This window comes from Maylandia zebra, linkage group LG14 (assembly GCF_041146795.1).
Source record: "Maylandia zebra isolate NMK-2024a linkage group LG14, Mzebra_GT3a, whole genome shotgun sequence".
In the NCBI taxonomy this organism is placed as follows: Eukaryota; Metazoa; Chordata; class Actinopteri; order Cichliformes; family Cichlidae; genus Maylandia; species Maylandia zebra.
In genome coordinates, this window is record NC_135180.1 from 39,289,794 (window position 1) to 39,307,230 (window position 17,437).

The window sequence follows — 17,437 nt, forward strand, 5'->3', positions numbered from 1 at the left end:
TCACGCTGGATGTGAGCGAGCAGCAGCAGGACCGCAGCTCCCGATGCTGCAAAAAGGCTGTCAGTCACACATTAGTGTCACATGATCAGGTGTGCCCTGATATTTTGCTTTCCCACAGGTACAAAACCTTTAAAAGCCGTTGCTGTAAGGGAACAGAGAGAAACTGTCTGTGACCTGAGAACTTCCTCGGACTGTTACAGGAAGCGGGTCGTGTTAGAGTTAGCCGACAGGTTTCTCAAAGTGCTTCTTTATTTTGTTTCAGACACGTGCGTCAGACATACAAAGCACCGACACGGGGCCACGTGACCTCGATATTGCTGCCACGATAAAATCACGGAGGAAAATCTTCCTGAAGCGCACAAAAAGCAGTCAGTCAGATTACCTGTGAACGTCTGTCGGTCTGCCGTGATAAGACCGTGCAGGTGGTTCGGGTTCACCTGACTCCAAATGGAAATAATCTGATATATTTTCAGACACTTAGTCTGCAGCTCTGCGTCTGATCGCGGCGCTACAGGACATTACCCACCATCCCCTGCTCCAGAACGTGTCGAGGCATCTCGTATGGAGGCAGTCTTGTAGATGTGAGACAGGAATGAAAGATAAGATGATATCGGAGCTCCCCCCCTGCTGTCTGCTAGTTCGGGTTATCACAGGAAGACCACAGTTACACCTGCAGGTTACATGAAGGTGTTTGGGTTTAACCCCACAGAAATATGTCTGACTGATAAAGAATCAGGCGGGACATGCTCAGCAGAAAGACAAAGGCTTCAACCCGAGTTTAAGGTCAGGCCAGACTAAACGATGCCGAGCTGCAGGACACATGATGGAGATGTTCCTGAGTGTGTGAGTCACTCAGGAATCACTGCAGACAAATCAAGACGGTGACATCACAGGTGATGGGTTTGGCTGCGGGTGTGACGACGTCCTGAAGAACAGTCACAGCTGCACTTTATAACACAGCTGTTTACCCTGTTATTAGATTATTACCTATAAATACTCACTGAATACAAGCTGGTAACAAGAAGACACACGAGGCTGTGGCAACATTTTATGTAGTATTAGAAGTGTAACTGAAAGAAGAGATGGTTACACTGTAAGCAGTTTAAAGTACTGAGTAATTTCTGATGTTTCCCCTTTCTTACCCTGTAAGTACGCTGGAGTCGACTAACTTTGCCTAACAGTGACTGTGAAAGAAAAACCGCAGGCCGGCAGATTCTCAGGGTAGGAAACAGAGATCAGGCCTTCAAACATCGTTAACTACTCCTCTCATATCTGTGCAGGTGTGCCACTGCAGCGGGAAGGCTTTGTGTCACTGCGATGGGGTCAAAGGTCAGAAGGTGAGGTCTCCACCTGAACACACTGACACAGAACCAGGACCAGAATCAGTCTCTTGTGTTTCTGCCACATGCAATTTAAATGAAGGTGTTACTGAAGTGCATTAAGTAGGTTTAGCCGTTTTTACACTGAGGCTCACAGGTAACATGTGACCAGCAGGTGTCCAGCTGAGGGCTCTGCTCTCATGTAGGGATGGGTATCGTTTAGGTTTTATCCGATACTGGTACCAAACCGGTACTTTTGAAATGGTGCCGGTGCTTAAACGGTGCTCAAACCGGTGCTTAAAGAATGGAGAACACAAAATTGGTCCAAAAACCTCTCATGTTCAGCTGTTTCCCACTTTTTCTTTGGTCATTTTAGCCTTTTTGGCCAGGGTGAAGGGAGTATCTGCCATCAAACAAGAAGACAGCCGCATGTAGCTATGATGATGTTTGCTAGTTCACCTTACCTGCATTAATGTAATAACGTGGTTAGCCTACTCAATGTAAATTACACACGAACAACATTAAGCTACTCACGCAGAGAAGAACGGCTGCTGCTGCATCATCATCCTCATCATTTCTGCTACACTGGCAGGGCTAGGGGCCAGGACTCTCCTCTTCGGGTTTTTGGGGGATGTTGCTAACTCCGGGTCATAACAGGCACCACACCCGCAGTAGATGTGCCCGGTGTGAGGTCTCGCAGCAAGCTATCAAATACGGCGCATTTCTGGGCTTTTAAAAAAAACGCTATGCGTCGCCAGGTGTTTCATCGGATTCTTGGTGTTACCTCCTTTGACAGTATCACAGTATCAGCTTAAAGCACTTGTTGCTGCTGAGTTTGCATCTTTTGCTGTGAAGTACAGCCAGACTTTGACCGCTTCGCCTTGGACATTTTTAATCTGTAGCTCTGCTCTAAAAGAACGTACGTACCTGGCCCCGCCTACTATCCTCGGAAACGTAAAATGATTGGCTAGAATCCAAAGTGTGTCACAGCTCATGAAATAAAAGCACCGAAATGTGCGCTGCTTTTCGGTCTGGTTACTACCGTTTATGTCAGAACACCGGATACCGGTACCCATCCCTACACTCATGGTCTCGTGGCAGATTAACTCGAACTCAAGTCCAAACTGTTTAACCTTGAGTGACGACCAACAGACTGAAGGAGGCCGTCATTAGGCTGAAAACCTAAAAGAATCCAGTCAGAGAAACTCTGGGAAGAATGAGCGCTCTGAGCAGCGACACCAGAAGATCTGGAAGATGACAGAAGGGATGCAAAACAAAGTGCACAAGTATCCGCAGAGTTTTGCGAGGTACAGAAAAGACGGCCACGTCAGTCAGCTGATCCTGGAGCAGCCTTTCAGCCACAAACACGCTGCAGCTGCTGCAGGACCTGCAGAGCAGCTCAGGAAGCAGCGGTGATGACTGCGGGTTTAGATATAAACTTTATATACTGCATATAGATATAAAGTTTGATCTAAAGTGGCCATACACACTTACAATAAATCCACACCTGAGCACACACCTGTCATATTCAATCATTTTATGAAACTGATGCTGACCAGTCTGACGGGTCTTAGATCTACATCCCTGCTGGTTCTTGCAGCTCTGAAGTGGCTTCATTTTTCATCTTTGGTGAAGTTTTGTCTGTTGTTTCCGACCAATGAGTGCAGCTCGCTCTGTGGTTTTTGTATTCCAGCTGCGTGCCACGCCCCTTTTCAGTGTCCATGTTAGAACGACCTGCAGATAGGACACACTTGTGCATCCTCCTGCGGCCTCCTCTCTCCTCCGGATGCATTTTGGAAACCGGGACGTTCCCCATCATGGAGCGCCGATGTCAGATTCACAGAGGAGGCGTCGGCCAATCGCTGATGAATATCTTGCAGTAGCCCCTCCCTCTGATAACAGTATTGTGCGGTGGTTTTTATTATGGAGGAAAATAGAGCGGAGCTGATGGATGTGCCAGGTGATGAAGGGCTGCTGATGTGGTCTCTGATCCTCTGATGTGATCAGTTTACCAGTTCCAGCTCGGATCGGGTTGTTTTTCATGATTTTGTGATTTCGCCTGAAACAAACTTTTCAGTTTTTGCTGCTTTAAATGGCGTCAAGTCTCCGAGCTGCGGCTCACAAGAGCGTGCAGGTCGGAGCCGGGCTGCAGGGAACTCTGCGGTCCTTTGTGTCTCACGCACCTGAGACCACCCAGGTGTGAGCTCTGCGATCACGGGCGTGTTCACGAGGAGAAAGAAAGAAAGGCCGGTTCCTCTCTGCTGAGCGTGAAATGTCCCTTTGTTATTCCCGGCACCTGAGTGCCCGGAGGCCACAACCAGGATCGACTCTGCTGCTCTCTGCTGCCCCTCTGTGGACAGCAGGTGAGCTGACTTACCTGAACTCTCTGATTCTGTCAACAGGGTGAAAAAGGTTTCCCCGGGGAAACTGGTCTTCCTGGAAACGTTGGCTATCCTGGAAAAGAGGGCGATCAGGGCAAACTAGGAGAAAAGGTAACAGACATCTCCTCTTTCTTCTTCTTATTGTCATATCGAGTCCCTGCACAGTCCTCTTTACACTTGTTTTTATTATATTACATTTTATTACAAAGTTTCTTTTTAAATGGAAATCCCGTCATTAAACATCCAAGTTTGTAGGTTTAAAATCACATTTCAGTACGTGGTCAGTTTCACACTCGTGAAAATAAACGCTGTGTTTTAGTGTAAAACTGAGGAGGAGGTGAGAGTGAGTCTGACTCAATCACTACTTTCTGTTTGGAGCAGTCACATGACGTGTCAGGTCCTGATGCTGCTCTGATTCCTGATCATTGACCATGTCACAGCTTTCTCACTGTGAACCCAGAGTTGAATGGAGATCATTTAATGTTTTCTTCTTCTTTTGCTTAGGGTGAACTGGGACCTGCAGGAAGTCCAGGTCTGAAGGGTTCCCGGGTATGACGGCCTTTACTGTTTATCCCACTGAACCTTTCCTGTTTTGGCTGCTTCCACGTCAGAGTCATAGATGGGACCGTATCTGGATGAAAGCTCAGTTATCAGATAAAACAAGCTGGCACAGATGCTAATGCTAATCAGAGCTCACTACCATCCAGATAAATGCTCAAGCTTCACCTAAGCTCTCGCTCAGCCTTCGTAGACGGTCTGTTGCTACAGTAACCTCACAGCGGCCGAGTTATTGGTCATTAAAAATGCTCCGATAGGTTCCAACAGCACAAACACGGCCCAGAGGTTCAGGTGAAGCCAGCTGGCAGCTAGTAGTGGGGGAGGTCATTTTGATTTTTTTAAGCCTAAACTTTCCCTGATTTTAGCATCATTTCAGACACATTTACCAAAAAATGTCCTGCTGACGTTGTTCTGAACTTCTCAAACCATCAGGGTTTGCAGGGAGAACCAGGTTTCCCAGGACCTCCGGGACTGCCGGTACGGACGCTCACCACACACAGAACACATTAAACATACAGCACAGTAGACTGTAGGCTCCATACCTATTAGATCCTAGTACGTATGGAAGTAACATGAAGAATATGTAATGATGATAATAAAGTTTAACTTAACATTTAATACATTTCTGGATGCATTTATTTCTCAGGGACTGCACGGACACGAAGGACCGCTCGGTCAACCAGGAATCCCAGGATGCAACGGGACGAAGGTAGAAATGATGGCTTGGCAGAAGGCAGATCGAATAATCTTTTTTTCTCTCATCTCCGGAGTTTTATATTCCTCTCTTCCTGTGCTCGCCGATGTATAACCGCCTGAGCCTCACACTCTCATCCCTGCAGCTAGTTATAGACCAGCTGTGGAAAACTGTAAAAAAACAGTGATTTGCAAATGTTACAGATGCACATTTTATTCACAACAGAGCAAAACTAAGAGAATTTAGCGTTTTCATTTTGAATTTGTCTGAAAAAGGCAATAAAAGTCCGTCACAGCCGCTGATACTAAAATGAAACAGCTGGAGGGACAACAGGCAAAGAAGAACGTTTTGCAGATGCAGAGGTGCATCAACCTGCAAAAAACTAGATCTGCAAACTATTTCACAATGTTTGAATGTCAATGAAAACAATGATGCGGATGTTAAATATCTCGTCAACAAAACGTTAAAAGATTCTAAGGCTGAGAATCAGTGTTGGATGTGCGTGATCGTCAGGCCTTCACGCAGCACGGCATTAACTGCAGACACGATTGTGCGCTGGAAATTAGTGCACGCGCTCAGAAACGCTTCCAGAAATCAGCCACCATCCACACATGCAGGTTAAAGCTGCAGAAAAGAAGCCGCGGTGACCATGATTAATCCTGTGGTGGCTTATTATAAACACAGAAGCTGGCTTACCCAGTATGTTCAAGGCTGTTATTCTGAAACCTTTACAGGAACTTGCCAACAATTAAATTGAACTTTTTCATCTTTTTGACAAGCTGTTTAAAAAGCTAGTTACGGCAATAACACTGGGCAGGGAGATATACTTGTGTAGAGTCACGATCATTTTTGAACAACACATATCAAGGACTTTCAGGTTTTCCAAAGCTTTCCAGGCTGTGATCAGCATCAAAAGCAGTCTCGGAGAGTGTTTCCTATCAAAATGAATCATCCGATCGTACCCACACACACAAATGTGACTCATGTCTTTCAGGGGGATGCTGGTTTTCCAGGGCATCCTGGACTTCCTGGACCTGCAGGCAGGCGGGTGAGTCACTGTCTATACACAGTTAAAAATAGGCTAAGCTAACTGTGTGTGTGAAGCTAAAGCTGTGAGTGTTCACGTGTTTCAGGGGCGTGATGGTCCTCGGGGCATGAAGGTAAGCATTGACACCTGAATGCTGTAATGAAGAAGATGGATTTGAAGATGGCTGATTTGATCTGTGATGGTTTCTTTTGACAAAGGTTCCTCTGACTCTGTTTCAGGGAGAGACGAGAGTGTTCCCCGAGACTCAGGATATAAAAGGAGCACGAGGACCACCGGGACCAAAAGGCGCCACAGTCAGATATTTGATTTTTATGAAATAAAGAATAAAATCAAGTGAAGTTCATCGTTTTCCAAATGAATGTCTCCACCAAACCCTTTATAGCAAGGGTCAGCAACCTTTCTGATGACGAGTGCATCTAAAATTTGCTCAGCAGTCCGTGTGCCATATGATGCATTAGCAACAAATTTAATAATGCTCTATATTAACAGTTACACACTATATAGAACAACTATATAGAATCATGTTTGTTCGCAGATGTTGGCAGCTGTCAGCGAAACAAAAAAAGACTTTTTATCCATAACAGCAAATGAACTGTACAACAGAAAATACAAATGCTATTTCTGGTCTCCTCACAACAATGATAAGAAAAATAAAATGAGCCAATATGGCATGTTTGTTAATACAGAGACACACATGTTAATGTGATCTGTGGTCTCCGAGTGTCCAGCATTCAGAGGCTGCCTGAAGAAGAAGAGGCAGCTGCAGCGTAACGACAGAATAACTCCAGCTCTGTGTCTGTTTCATTGTAGCTGAAGTTCGGGACAAACTGTTCCTTCTCAGCTCAACACAAAACGCGTAATAATTTCTCTGAATACGAGACGATTCCGTCTTTTTACGGGACGGTTGGCAACTCTACTAACTGACCTTATGAATAAAATAAAGTTCACTATCAGTGACATCATAGCACCCACCCAGCTGTATAGAAACTCCGTCATGCTAGCTCACGCAGTACGAGTTATTGTAACTGACGGTAAAAAGTCAGCACAACAAAATAAACTCCACCTAAACTTGGTTTATATCTGACCCAGACAGACTGCAGGTCATAACTTCTTACCCGAAGTTCAGTTCACCTGACACTCGGACTGGCGGCCGCCTCGGGTCTCTCCTCCTCCTCCTGCCTCCCCTTCCCTCATCCACCTGTTGCCTCAGTGGAAGCTCCGCCACAGCCACCACCAAACAACGGAGTTATTGTTACACATCGACCAGCATCTGGCCAATCCACCACCTCTCACTGTTTATACCGTTACAAAAATAAAATAAAATAAAAAAAGTCATCGGCCCATAAAAACGAAAAATCACCGTCGACCCACCGAGCAAATACCCGGTATGCCTGATGGCCAATCCAGCTGTGGTCATGCCATCAGTTAACCCTTCGGCAATCCTGGGCACGCGTGCCAGGGCTGCCGATCCCTGCCTTGCTTGATCATTTTGAACAGTCTGATCAGTTGGTTCGCAGACTGAATCCAGCCGGCTGGACCAAATTCTGTTCAATCTTAAGATGCTTTCTATCATGAGCATTATCATCAGATTAGCTGGTATAAAGTTTGCTCTGACTGGCTGTGGAACTGTTTGTGTGTTCCAGGGGCTCAGTGGGGATCCAGGTGAACCCGGCGTGACAGGATCACCAGGATTCGATGGATTTCCTGTATGCTTTGAACATCCACCTTATTCAAACATTAATTGCGCTCAGTAGTTCAGGGAGCTGACATCTCATGTTTTTTTTTTTCCAGGGAATTCCAGGTCTTCCAGGGTTGAGAGGAGAAAAGGTTAGTGGGGTAACAGTAAACTGAACTAGGAGCAGTTTCTGATTCAGAAAAACGATTCTTACACACTTGGCTTGACGTCAGGATTCGCTTTTGGTTTCGTTTTTGTTTTTTGGGAGAAGCTGCTGTGGTGGTTCATGTGACAGCACCAGTCATACGTTAACACAGAAACCATGAAGTAACTTCTGTCTCTGTTTTTGGTTCAGGGTCAGGAAGGTCCCAGTCCAGTGATCCCAGGTCCACAAGGACAGAAGGTGTGGATGGGAGTATGGTCTGCATTTACAAACTACGACGTGCTCTGGTTTTATACTGTGTCTAACCTGTGAAACGCCATCATCTTCATCACCATCCCTTTCACCTTCACCACCATCAGCTGTGTTTGGTTTTAGGGTGACCGGGGACCTCCAGGAGTTCCTGGGCCAAAAGGAATCAAACTGTATGCCGAGGGACCCAAAGAGCTGAAGGTCTGTCTGTCTCTGAGGGGGTCTGTCAGTCTCTCTGTGGGTCTGTCAGTCGCTCTGTGGGTCTGTCTGTCGCTCTGTGGGTCTGTCTGTCGCTCTGTGGGTCTGTCAGTCGCTCTGTGGGTCTGTCTGTCTCTGAGGGGGTCTGTCTGTCTCTCTGTGGGTCTGTCTGTCTCTGTGGGTCTGTCTGTCTCTCTGTGGGTCTGTCAATCGCTCTGTGGGTCTGTCAGTCGCTCTGTGGGTCTGTCTGTCTCTCTGTGGGTCTGTCAATCGCTCTGTGGGTCTGTCAGTCTCTCTGTGGGTCTGTCTGTCTCTCTGTGGGTCTGTCAGTCTCTCTGTGGGTCTGTCTGTCGCTCTGTGGGTCTGTCTGTCGCTCTGTGGGTCTGTCAGTCGCTCTGTGGGTCTGTCTGTCTCTGAGGGGGTCTGTCAGTCTCTCTGTGGGTCTGTCTGTCTCTCTGTGGGTCTGTCAGTCGCTCTGTGGGTCTGTCTGTCTCTCTGTGGGTCTGTCTGTTGCTCTGTGCGTCTGTCAGTCGCTCTGTGGGTCTGTCTCTCTGTGGGTCTGTCTGTCTCTCTGTGGGTCTGTCAGTCGCTCTGTGGGTCTGTCTGTCTCTCTGTGGGTCTGTCAGTCGCTCTGTGGGTCTGTCTGTCGCTCTGTGGGTCTGTCAGTCGCTCTGTGGGTCTGTCTGTCGCTCTGTGGGTCTGTCAGTCGTTCTGTGGGTCTGTCAGTCGCTCTGTGGGTCTGTCTGTCTCTCTGTGGGTCTGTCTGTTGCTCTGTGGGTCTGTCAGTCGCTCTGTGGGTCTGTCTCTCTGTGGGTCTGTCAGTCGCTCTGTGGGTCTGTCTGTCTCTCTGTGGGTCTGTCAGTCGCTCTGTGGGTCTGTCTGTCTCTCTGTGGGTCTGTCTGTTGCTCTGTGGGTCTGTCAGTCGCTCTGTGGGTCTGTCTCTCTGTGGGTCTGTCTGTCTCTCTGTGGGTCTGTCAGTCGCTCTGTGGGTCTGTCTGTCTCTCTGTGGGTCTGTCAGTCGCTCTGTGGGTCTGTCTGTCGCTCTGTGGGTCTGTCTGTCGCTCTGAGGGTCTGTCAGTCGCTCTGTGGGTCTGTCTGTCGCTCTGTGGGTCTGTCTGTCGCTCTGTGGGTCTGTCAGTCGTTCTGTGGGTCTGTCAGTCGCTCTGTGGGTCTGTCAGTCGCTCTGTGGGTCTGTCTGTCTCTCTGTGGGTCTGTCTGTTGCTCTGTGGGTCTGTCAGTCGCTCTGTGGGTCTGTCTCTCTGTGGGTCTGTCAGTCGCTCTGTGGGTCTGTCTGTCGCTCTGTCTGTCTGTCACTTTGTCAGTTTCTCTTGGGCTTCTCTGATGTGCTTTTGTTTTACAGGGAGAACCAGGTGACAGTGGAGAAAAAGGTTGTCCTGGTCGTCGCGTAAGTGTCAAATTGTTGGCCTGGGCTAATCATAAACTTTTTTTAAGCCAAAAAAACTATAAATTATTATTCTGTGAATTTTTATTTTTAAGTGATGAGCGCTTTTGTTTTCTCCTCCAGGGTAACCCTGGGAGGTTGGGGATTAAAGGAGAGAAGGGGGAGAAAGGTGACACTGGCTCCCTGGTAGGAACAACAAAGACATGTAGTCCCGTCTTCAATTTTAAGTCACATTTCTTTATAGGAATATAAACCTGGAACATGTTTGTGTTTCAGGGTAAACCAGGGAAGGATGGACTCCGTGGAGAGCTTGAAGAACAGGTAACAACCCGCTGAGTCAGTTTGTTTTCAACATTTGGCCCACTTGAGACTATCAAAATAAAACAGGAAGGCCTCCTCCTTCATTATACCATCCACTGTGTGCAGTGTACCAGAAGCACTGGCAGCAAACAGCCCACAGCGTGATGCTACCGCCACCATGCTAATCCTGTCCCTTTATCTACCAGCTCTAGTTAATTTGCTGGACTTGTCATGATAAAAGACATCAGAACTTTCACTTATAAAAACATTTAAGTTTATATATCTGTGTTTAAATCTGTATGTCTACAGGGAGACCCGGGAGATCCTGGGTTTCTCGGACCTCCAGGTGTCGATGGAGACATGGTGAGTACTGGATGAGACACAGAATGCATTACTGCATTACTGCAGTGCTGCAGCCAGCGCGGTGTCATTTTACGGTACTGTTTATGTTTCCAGGGAGAGAAAGGTGACCGTGGTCCTCCGGGCACTCCGGGAGATGTGAGTCTCTTTTTTCTGTACATATCACAGGAACAGTTGCCAGATCGTCTAAAGTTAGTGCAGTCCTTCTCAAATAGTGGGGCAACCACCCCCTCCACCCCCACAGGTGGGATGCCGGTGTGATGATGCGTGTGCAGCGCTCGCCTTCACTGCCAAACTGATGCACGTTAAATGTAGTTTAGAGAGCTGCAGTACTAGTACATGCACTTTCTAATAAAGGTACAGTTTGTTTTAAGTTGATCAGTTTTTCTTTCCTTTTTCTTTTTTGTTGTCTTTAAAGTTAATAAGGAAACAATGTCATGCAGAGATGTACTTAAAATAACAATTCAATAGAGAAATGATACTATTTCAAGTCGCGGGGGTGGGGGGTTCCTCTTGCTAAGGGGGGCGGGGCCTGTGAAGCACTAAGTCTTGAGTCCATGAGGACTGGCTCCGTTTTGGAGTCAGCCCCAAATGGACATTAGAGGAACTGCAGGTTTTCAGACTTCATTTTTCAGCCCTGAAGGTTGATGCTTGGTTTTGAATCCATAATCTGTGTTTGTGTTACTTTTAACTTTTTTATAAACCAGATGGTGTGGAAGAGGATTTATCTGAAAGGCCAGCCTGGTTTTCCCGGGCCCCGGGGGCCCCCAGGAGCTTCTGGAGTACAAGGTGAATTTAATTTCCCAAGTAATGTTTTACTTATGAAATATTATATTTATATTATACTGTATGTTATATACTTATATTCTGTGACTGTCAAAGCAACGACCTGAGTTGTGTTTGTAATCAGATTACATTGAGAGGTTCATGCCGCTATCATTTCAGACTTTTTCTCTCACCTGTTTCAGGATACATCGGTTTACCTGGAGAAAAGGGCGAGCCAGGTAAAGTCTGACTATTCTCTCTCTCTGTCCCTCATGTAATCCATCATGGTGTTAATCCAGAGACCACCTTTGTATCTAAGCTGCGTTAGTCTGGCTACAGCTTTGCTCTGCTGGGGTCTCGCTCCAAAACAGGCCTGTGCTGCCGAATATGACTGATGGTGAAAGTAACAGTGTCTTTTGGTTCAAGCTGGCTAAACTGCAGTGGATGGATTACACCCGACATCCACCAGATTTCCTGCAACTTTATTTGATTGCTAATATTTTTGGAATGTTTTGATCAAAATGAAAAAGGTTTCAACAGAGAAACCGTGAGACTTCACTTGGTGGGAAACATATATTATTATTATTATTATTATCTATTATATATATAAAATGAAAATTTATTCTGTTTTCGTCAGTCTTGTCTGATATTGTCTGTTTAGCTGCAGCTGAAAAAAAAATAGCTGCTGGTGCCCGTTTCCAAAATAAAAGCCTTTTTAAAGGCTGACACTTTACTCAGGCACAAAGAAATATAAATTATATAATAATTTATAATATTCAAGGTTATCAGAAGCTGTTCTTTGGTGACAGTCTGCCATCCTCCACTCCAGGTGTTCCTTTACCTGGTCCTCCGGGGATACAGGGACCACCTGGATCATTTGGACCAAAAGGAGACCGAGGAGAAGAGGGCCCCTCCACTGCTGGCCCCACAGGCCTGACTGGAAAGCCAGGACTTCAGGGTGCTATCGGAGAGCCCGGAGAACCAGGAATACCAGGTGATGTTTCATTTTAAACATGTGGTGTCCCTCAGGGAAGCATCCCGGACCCTCTGACGTTTGTCTTTGAAGCTTAAAGAGAATAAAGACGAGAAATTAAAAGAGTACATTACTGAACCGCAGCACTACCAGCTGCTGAAAGTCCGTCTGGTTTAATGTGTCTCTTGTAACTGCCAGACTACCTCGAGGGAGGCGCAGGACTGCCAGGACCTAAAGGTTTGAAGGGCTCGATGGGACCTCTTGGAGAAAAAGGCACGAGAGGACAGAAGGGTGAGAGAGCTGGAGTTGTGCATCATGTAGGGATGGGTATCGTTTAGGTTTTATCCGATACCGGTGCCAAACCGGTACTTTTGAAACGGTGCCGGTGCTCAAACCAGTGCTTAAAGAATGGAGAACACAAAATTGGTCCAAAAACCTCTCATGTTCAGCTGTTTTTTGTAAAAAGATAACAATGTTAGCCTTTTCTGCAGCTATGGGGCAAATATGGTATCACTCTTGGCTGGAAGCAGTGCTTAAACAATGGAAAAAACACAAACTTTGTCCAAAACCTCTCATGTTTAACTGTTTTCCACTTTTTCTTTGGTCATTTTAGCCTTTTTGGCCAGGGTGAAGGGAGCATCTGCTATCAAACAAGAGGACAGCCGCATGTAGCTATGATGATGTTTGCTAGTTCACCTTACATGCATTAATGTAATAACGTGGTTAGCCTACTCAACGTAAATTACACACGAACAACATTAAGCTACTCACGCAGAGAAGAACGGCTGCTGCTGCATCATCATCCTCATCATTTCTGCTACACTGGCAGGGCTAGGGGCCAGGACTCTCCTCTTCGGGTTCTTGGGGGATGTTGCTAAATCCGGGTCCGATAACAGGCAACCCACCCGCAGTAGATGTGCTCGGTGTGAGGTCTCGCAGCAAGCTCTCAAATACGGCGCATTTCTGGGCTTTTTAAAAAAACGCTATGCGTCGCCAGGTGTTTCATCAGATTCGAGGTGTTACCTCCTTTGACAGTATCACAGTATCAGCTTAAAGCACTTGTTGCTGCTGAGTTTGCATCTTTTGCTGTGAAGTACAGCCAGACTTTGACCGCTTCGCCTTGGACATTTTTAATCTGTAGCTCTGCTCTAAAAGAACGTACGTACCTGGCCCCGCCTACTATCCTCGGAAACGTAAAATGATTGGCTAGAATCCAAAGTGAATCACAGCTCAGGAAAAAATACAGCACCGAAATGTGCGCTGCTTTTCGGTCTGGTTACTATTGTTTATGTCAGAACCGGTGCCATCATGGCACCGGATACCGGTACCCATCCCTAGCGTCATGTGATATAAACGTCATGTTTGTTTGGCCCGATGTGGACACGTGTTTCACATCAGGGTTTAATGCGAAGAATTTCTACATGGAGGTGGGAATGAGATGTTTGATTTTTGAAGACCCAAAATAAAACTTGAGAAATCTCTTTCAGTACAGCTGAGCCAAACCAAAGACATCAAAGTCGTCCTGTTTATGTTGAGACAAAGCCAACCACAAAATAAACTCGGGTTTTTCATCCAGACTCATCACAGCTTCATTACTACTGATACAATAAACCTGTTTAAATAAAATCCAGAAATATTTTCCATAGTACAGTTTTTTCTTTGTTTATTTTCTAAGAAGTTTGACTTCCTGGTGCGTTTGTCATGATTCATTTAAAAACCGACTGCTTGGTGTTTACTAGGTGAGAAGGGGCAGATGTGTTTTACCTGTCCTGTTAATTCCACTGAGCCTGGACCCCCAGGTACAAAAGGAGAGAAAGGGGATATCGGGCTGCCAGGTAAGAACAGCAGCACCTGTGTTAGCCAAGTTAACAGATGAAATGTTAGTTTTTAGTTGTTTGATATAATCCTAGCTGCCACACAATGGAAACCATGATATTTTAAATACATAATAATGTCATAAATAACTCATCTTAACTGTCTACCTCTGTGATGTCTGGTTCCAGGCTCAGCTGGTTTTCCTGGATTTAAAGGTGGCAAAGGAGTGAAAGGTCCTGGAGGACAACCTGGTCCACAGGTGAGGGAAGCATCGCCTCAGCGTGTACAGATTTCATCCCCTCATATGGGCTGAACCCAAACCTTCTGGGACCCTCAAACTTTGACTGTTGCCAGTAGATCCTGTAATTATGAGTAAGTGTGAGTCAGTTTCACATACTGTTTGAACCTCACTTGTTATCAGGGTTCACTGGGGTTCCCTGGCTACCGGGGGTTCCCAGGACCTCCTGGTGACCCAGGCATCATGACGAGGGTGGGGCAGAAGGGTGAGGAGGGATCACTGGGAGATCCGGGACAACTGGGATCCCAGGGAAGTGATGGACCTCCAGGAGTTCAAGGATCAAAAGGTCTTCAGGGAGCAAAAGGAGACGATGTGAGTAATCACGGTTTTCTTCAGTCTGCCGCAGACTCGAATGTATTTACTCAGTACTGTAAGTAACTGAGGGAGTTTACTTTACTTTGTGTGGATCAGATGTACAAGTCTTGTGCCTCAAGTCTCATTTCTTTTGATTTTGTTTGCAAGGATTCAGACTTGTACATTTTAAGCCAGTCGTGTTGGAGGTTTGTCAGAATTGATGAAATTATGAGTCCAGAAAAGTACCATCAGGTTTCGATTCACCGCAAAATACCCTCTGAACCATCTTTATGGCCACAGCTTCATTGTTCAGCACGTCAATGATCCCAAACCACAGCAAGCTGATTCAACAAGACATGGATCGGCCTCCCCAGAGCCCGGACCTCAGCATCATTGAAGCAGCGTGGGCTCATCCAGACAGGCAGAAACATCCAAAGATGTGAGAATGTCCTGGAGAAGCCTGGAGAACTATCGGGGCGACTGTGGTTCAGGGGCTTGGGAAGCTCATCTTGTAACCGGTTCGATCCCCAGCTCTGTCTGTCCTGGTCGTTCACCTGCCGCCTGCTGGTGCTGGCCAGAGGGGCCGACGGCGCGATATGGCAGCCTCGCTTCTTAGAGTTCACACTGCTGAAGAATAAAGGCGGTCATAACAAATATTCACTTTCAAGCTCGTTTCAATTATATTGGAATTTTTTGTATGTTTGCACAATTCAATAAATCTCTGCACGTATTTTCCATTTTCCTGCAAAAACAAGGAAAACAACAGGGAGTGACTCAAGACTTTTGCACAGTACTGCTTTGCTATATATTACAAAATAATGTATCAGTTAACCAACTGAACTGATAATAAGACTGCGTCTGACTATGATTCTCTCCTTGTTCCACATTCACAGATGGATTCATAAAATCATAAAGTTAGATCCCAACTACAACACAGGCGTCCTTCCTGCAGGTTGCATGAGGGAGAATATAGCCTCCACCCTCATCTAGTTTTACTTGAAACACTATTTTATAGTAAAACTTTATTCTGACTTAGAGTATGAAAATCATTGGTGTGTAAAGATGGCAGAACCAATAACATTTGTTGTATTTAGGCTGCTAGCTGGCAAAAAGGCTCTTTGTGGTGTGAGGGGAGAGCCCACAGTTTGGTACAAGTCAGTAAATTTGGATTAGTCGTGTGCGTCTTTGATCAGCTAAAACATTTGTTCTAAAATCCGGAGCCTTAACCACAGCGCAGAGCGCAAACACCTGCTGTTTATAACGTTTTTACATTTTATTTATTTAGTGCCGACTCACAGCAACTGTTGCCTCAAAGCACTTTATGTTGTGTTGTTATGTTCAAATTCTACCACTAGATGGAGCCACAGTTAGTGCCTTGTTGATGGCGGCTTTTAGGAAGAAACCATCAAGTTTTAACCGTTTCTGGGGTCAAGTGTGATTCTGTGAAGATGGTTTGTTGTTCTCTCCTTCAGGGACCGCTGGGGCAAAAAGGAGACAGGGGCTTGTGTGGGTCCCCTGGTCCCAGGGGACCCACAGGGCAGATGGGACCTTCAGGACCTCTTGGTATTGGCGAGCCAGGGCCTCCAGGAAGTAAAGGCAACATGGGAGACCATGGAGAGCGAGGACAACCTGGACAAAAAGGTAAATCTGCCCAGGAATAGTCTGAATTTGAGAGGAGGGGGATCAGATGCAAAGCTAACAGTCTGTTTCTTGTTTCAGGTGAAAAAGGTGCACAAGGAAATATGATCGCCTCTCCAGGAGATCCAGGTCAGAAAGGACAGAAAGGTTTATCTGGAGTCTCTGGACCAGAAGGTGAGACAAACAAATGTGTCCATTTATGTTTTAGTGACAAACCCAGAGAGCTTTATATAGAACCAAATCACCACAACTGTTACCTCAAGGTGCTTTGTGTTGGAAGGTAAACGCCCTACAGTAATTCAAAGAAAACAGAAAACCCCAACAATCATATGAGCCAATGTATGCCAGCGCTTTGGCAACAGTGGGAAGGAAAAAACCCTTAAAAAACAGGAAGTAACTGGGAAAGAAACAGACACGGAGACACGACAGACTGGGGAGACGAATGAATGAAACACGGGAACGTGAAGGGAGGAAACACAGTGACGAGGAGAAACCAAGGAACCGGGCTCAAGGAACGCTAACACAGAACTTAGAACATACGTCAAGAACGATCTTACAAAGGAGGAAAACGGGATAAAGACATGCTGTGGAAGAGAGACAGAGATCAAAAACCGATATGATTCAATGCAGAGAGGTCTGTTAACACCCAGTGCATCATGGGAATCCCCGACAGCCTACATCTATTTTTCAGCAACAAATCACAACAACAGACTGAAGGCTCTGCCTCCCATTCTACTTTTAAATACTCTAGGAACAACAAGTAGGCCTGCAGAGCGAGAGCGAAGTGCTCTAATAGGGTGATATGGTACTACAAGGTCATTAAGATAAGATGGGGCCTGATTATTTAAGACCTTGTATGTGAGCAGCAGGATTTTGAATCCTGGATTTAACAGGAAGCCAAAACAGGAGAAATCTGCTCTCTTTCTAGTCCCTGTCACGACTCTTGCTGCAGCATTTTGGATCAGCTGAAGGCTTTTCAGGGAGTTTTTAGGACATCCTGATAATAATGAATTACAGTCGTCCAGCCTGGAAGTAATAAATGCATGAACTAGTTTTTCAGCGTCACTCTGAGACAGGATATTTCTAACTTTAGAGATGTTGCACAAATGGAAGAAAGCAGTCTTACATATTTGTTTAATATGTGCGTTGAAGGACATGTCCTGGTCAGAAATGACTCCAAGGTTCCTCACAGCGTTACTGGAGGCCAAGGTAATGCCATCCAGAGGAAGAATCTGCTTAGAGTTAGGTTGGCACGTGGCACTGAAGGAGATAACAGTGGATGAATTAGATGCGTAAATGTGGTTACA

General features: G+C 46.0%; 1 protein-coding gene across 2 annotated transcripts in view; it reads left to right on the forward strand.

Moving 5' to 3' along the window:
- The window catches only part of col4a3 (collagen, type IV, alpha 3), a 43,137-nt gene that overhangs the window by 5,395 nt on the left and 20,305 nt on the right, over positions 1–17,437 (forward strand). For both annotated transcript variants that reach the window (XM_024804999.2, XM_076873517.1), the window contains 26 exons: positions 1,281–1,337; positions 3,722–3,811; positions 4,205–4,249; positions 4,691–4,735; positions 4,905–4,967; positions 5,947–6,000; positions 6,086–6,112; positions 6,219–6,293; positions 7,644–7,706; positions 7,792–7,827; positions 8,031–8,078; positions 8,214–8,288; positions 9,646–9,690; positions 9,811–9,873; positions 9,964–10,008; positions 10,297–10,350; positions 10,444–10,485; positions 11,055–11,136; positions 11,316–11,351; positions 11,942–12,106; positions 12,284–12,376; positions 13,825–13,920; positions 14,089–14,159; positions 14,322–14,510; positions 15,965–16,133; positions 16,212–16,304. In XM_024804999.2, the coding sequence (XP_024660767.2) occupies positions 1,281–1,337; positions 3,722–3,811; positions 4,205–4,249; positions 4,691–4,735; positions 4,905–4,967; positions 5,947–6,000; positions 6,086–6,112; positions 6,219–6,293; positions 7,644–7,706; positions 7,792–7,827; positions 8,031–8,078; positions 8,214–8,288; positions 9,646–9,690; positions 9,811–9,873; positions 9,964–10,008; positions 10,297–10,350; positions 10,444–10,485; positions 11,055–11,136; positions 11,316–11,351; positions 11,942–12,106; positions 12,284–12,376; positions 13,825–13,920; positions 14,089–14,159; positions 14,322–14,510; positions 15,965–16,133; positions 16,212–16,304 (1,921 nt within the window). The remainder of the gene's footprint in view (positions 1–1,280; positions 1,338–3,721; positions 3,812–4,204; positions 4,250–4,690; positions 4,736–4,904; positions 4,968–5,946; positions 6,001–6,085; positions 6,113–6,218; positions 6,294–7,643; positions 7,707–7,791; positions 7,828–8,030; positions 8,079–8,213; positions 8,289–9,645; positions 9,691–9,810; positions 9,874–9,963; positions 10,009–10,296; positions 10,351–10,443; positions 10,486–11,054; positions 11,137–11,315; positions 11,352–11,941; positions 12,107–12,283; positions 12,377–13,824; positions 13,921–14,088; positions 14,160–14,321; positions 14,511–15,964; positions 16,134–16,211; positions 16,305–17,437) is intronic.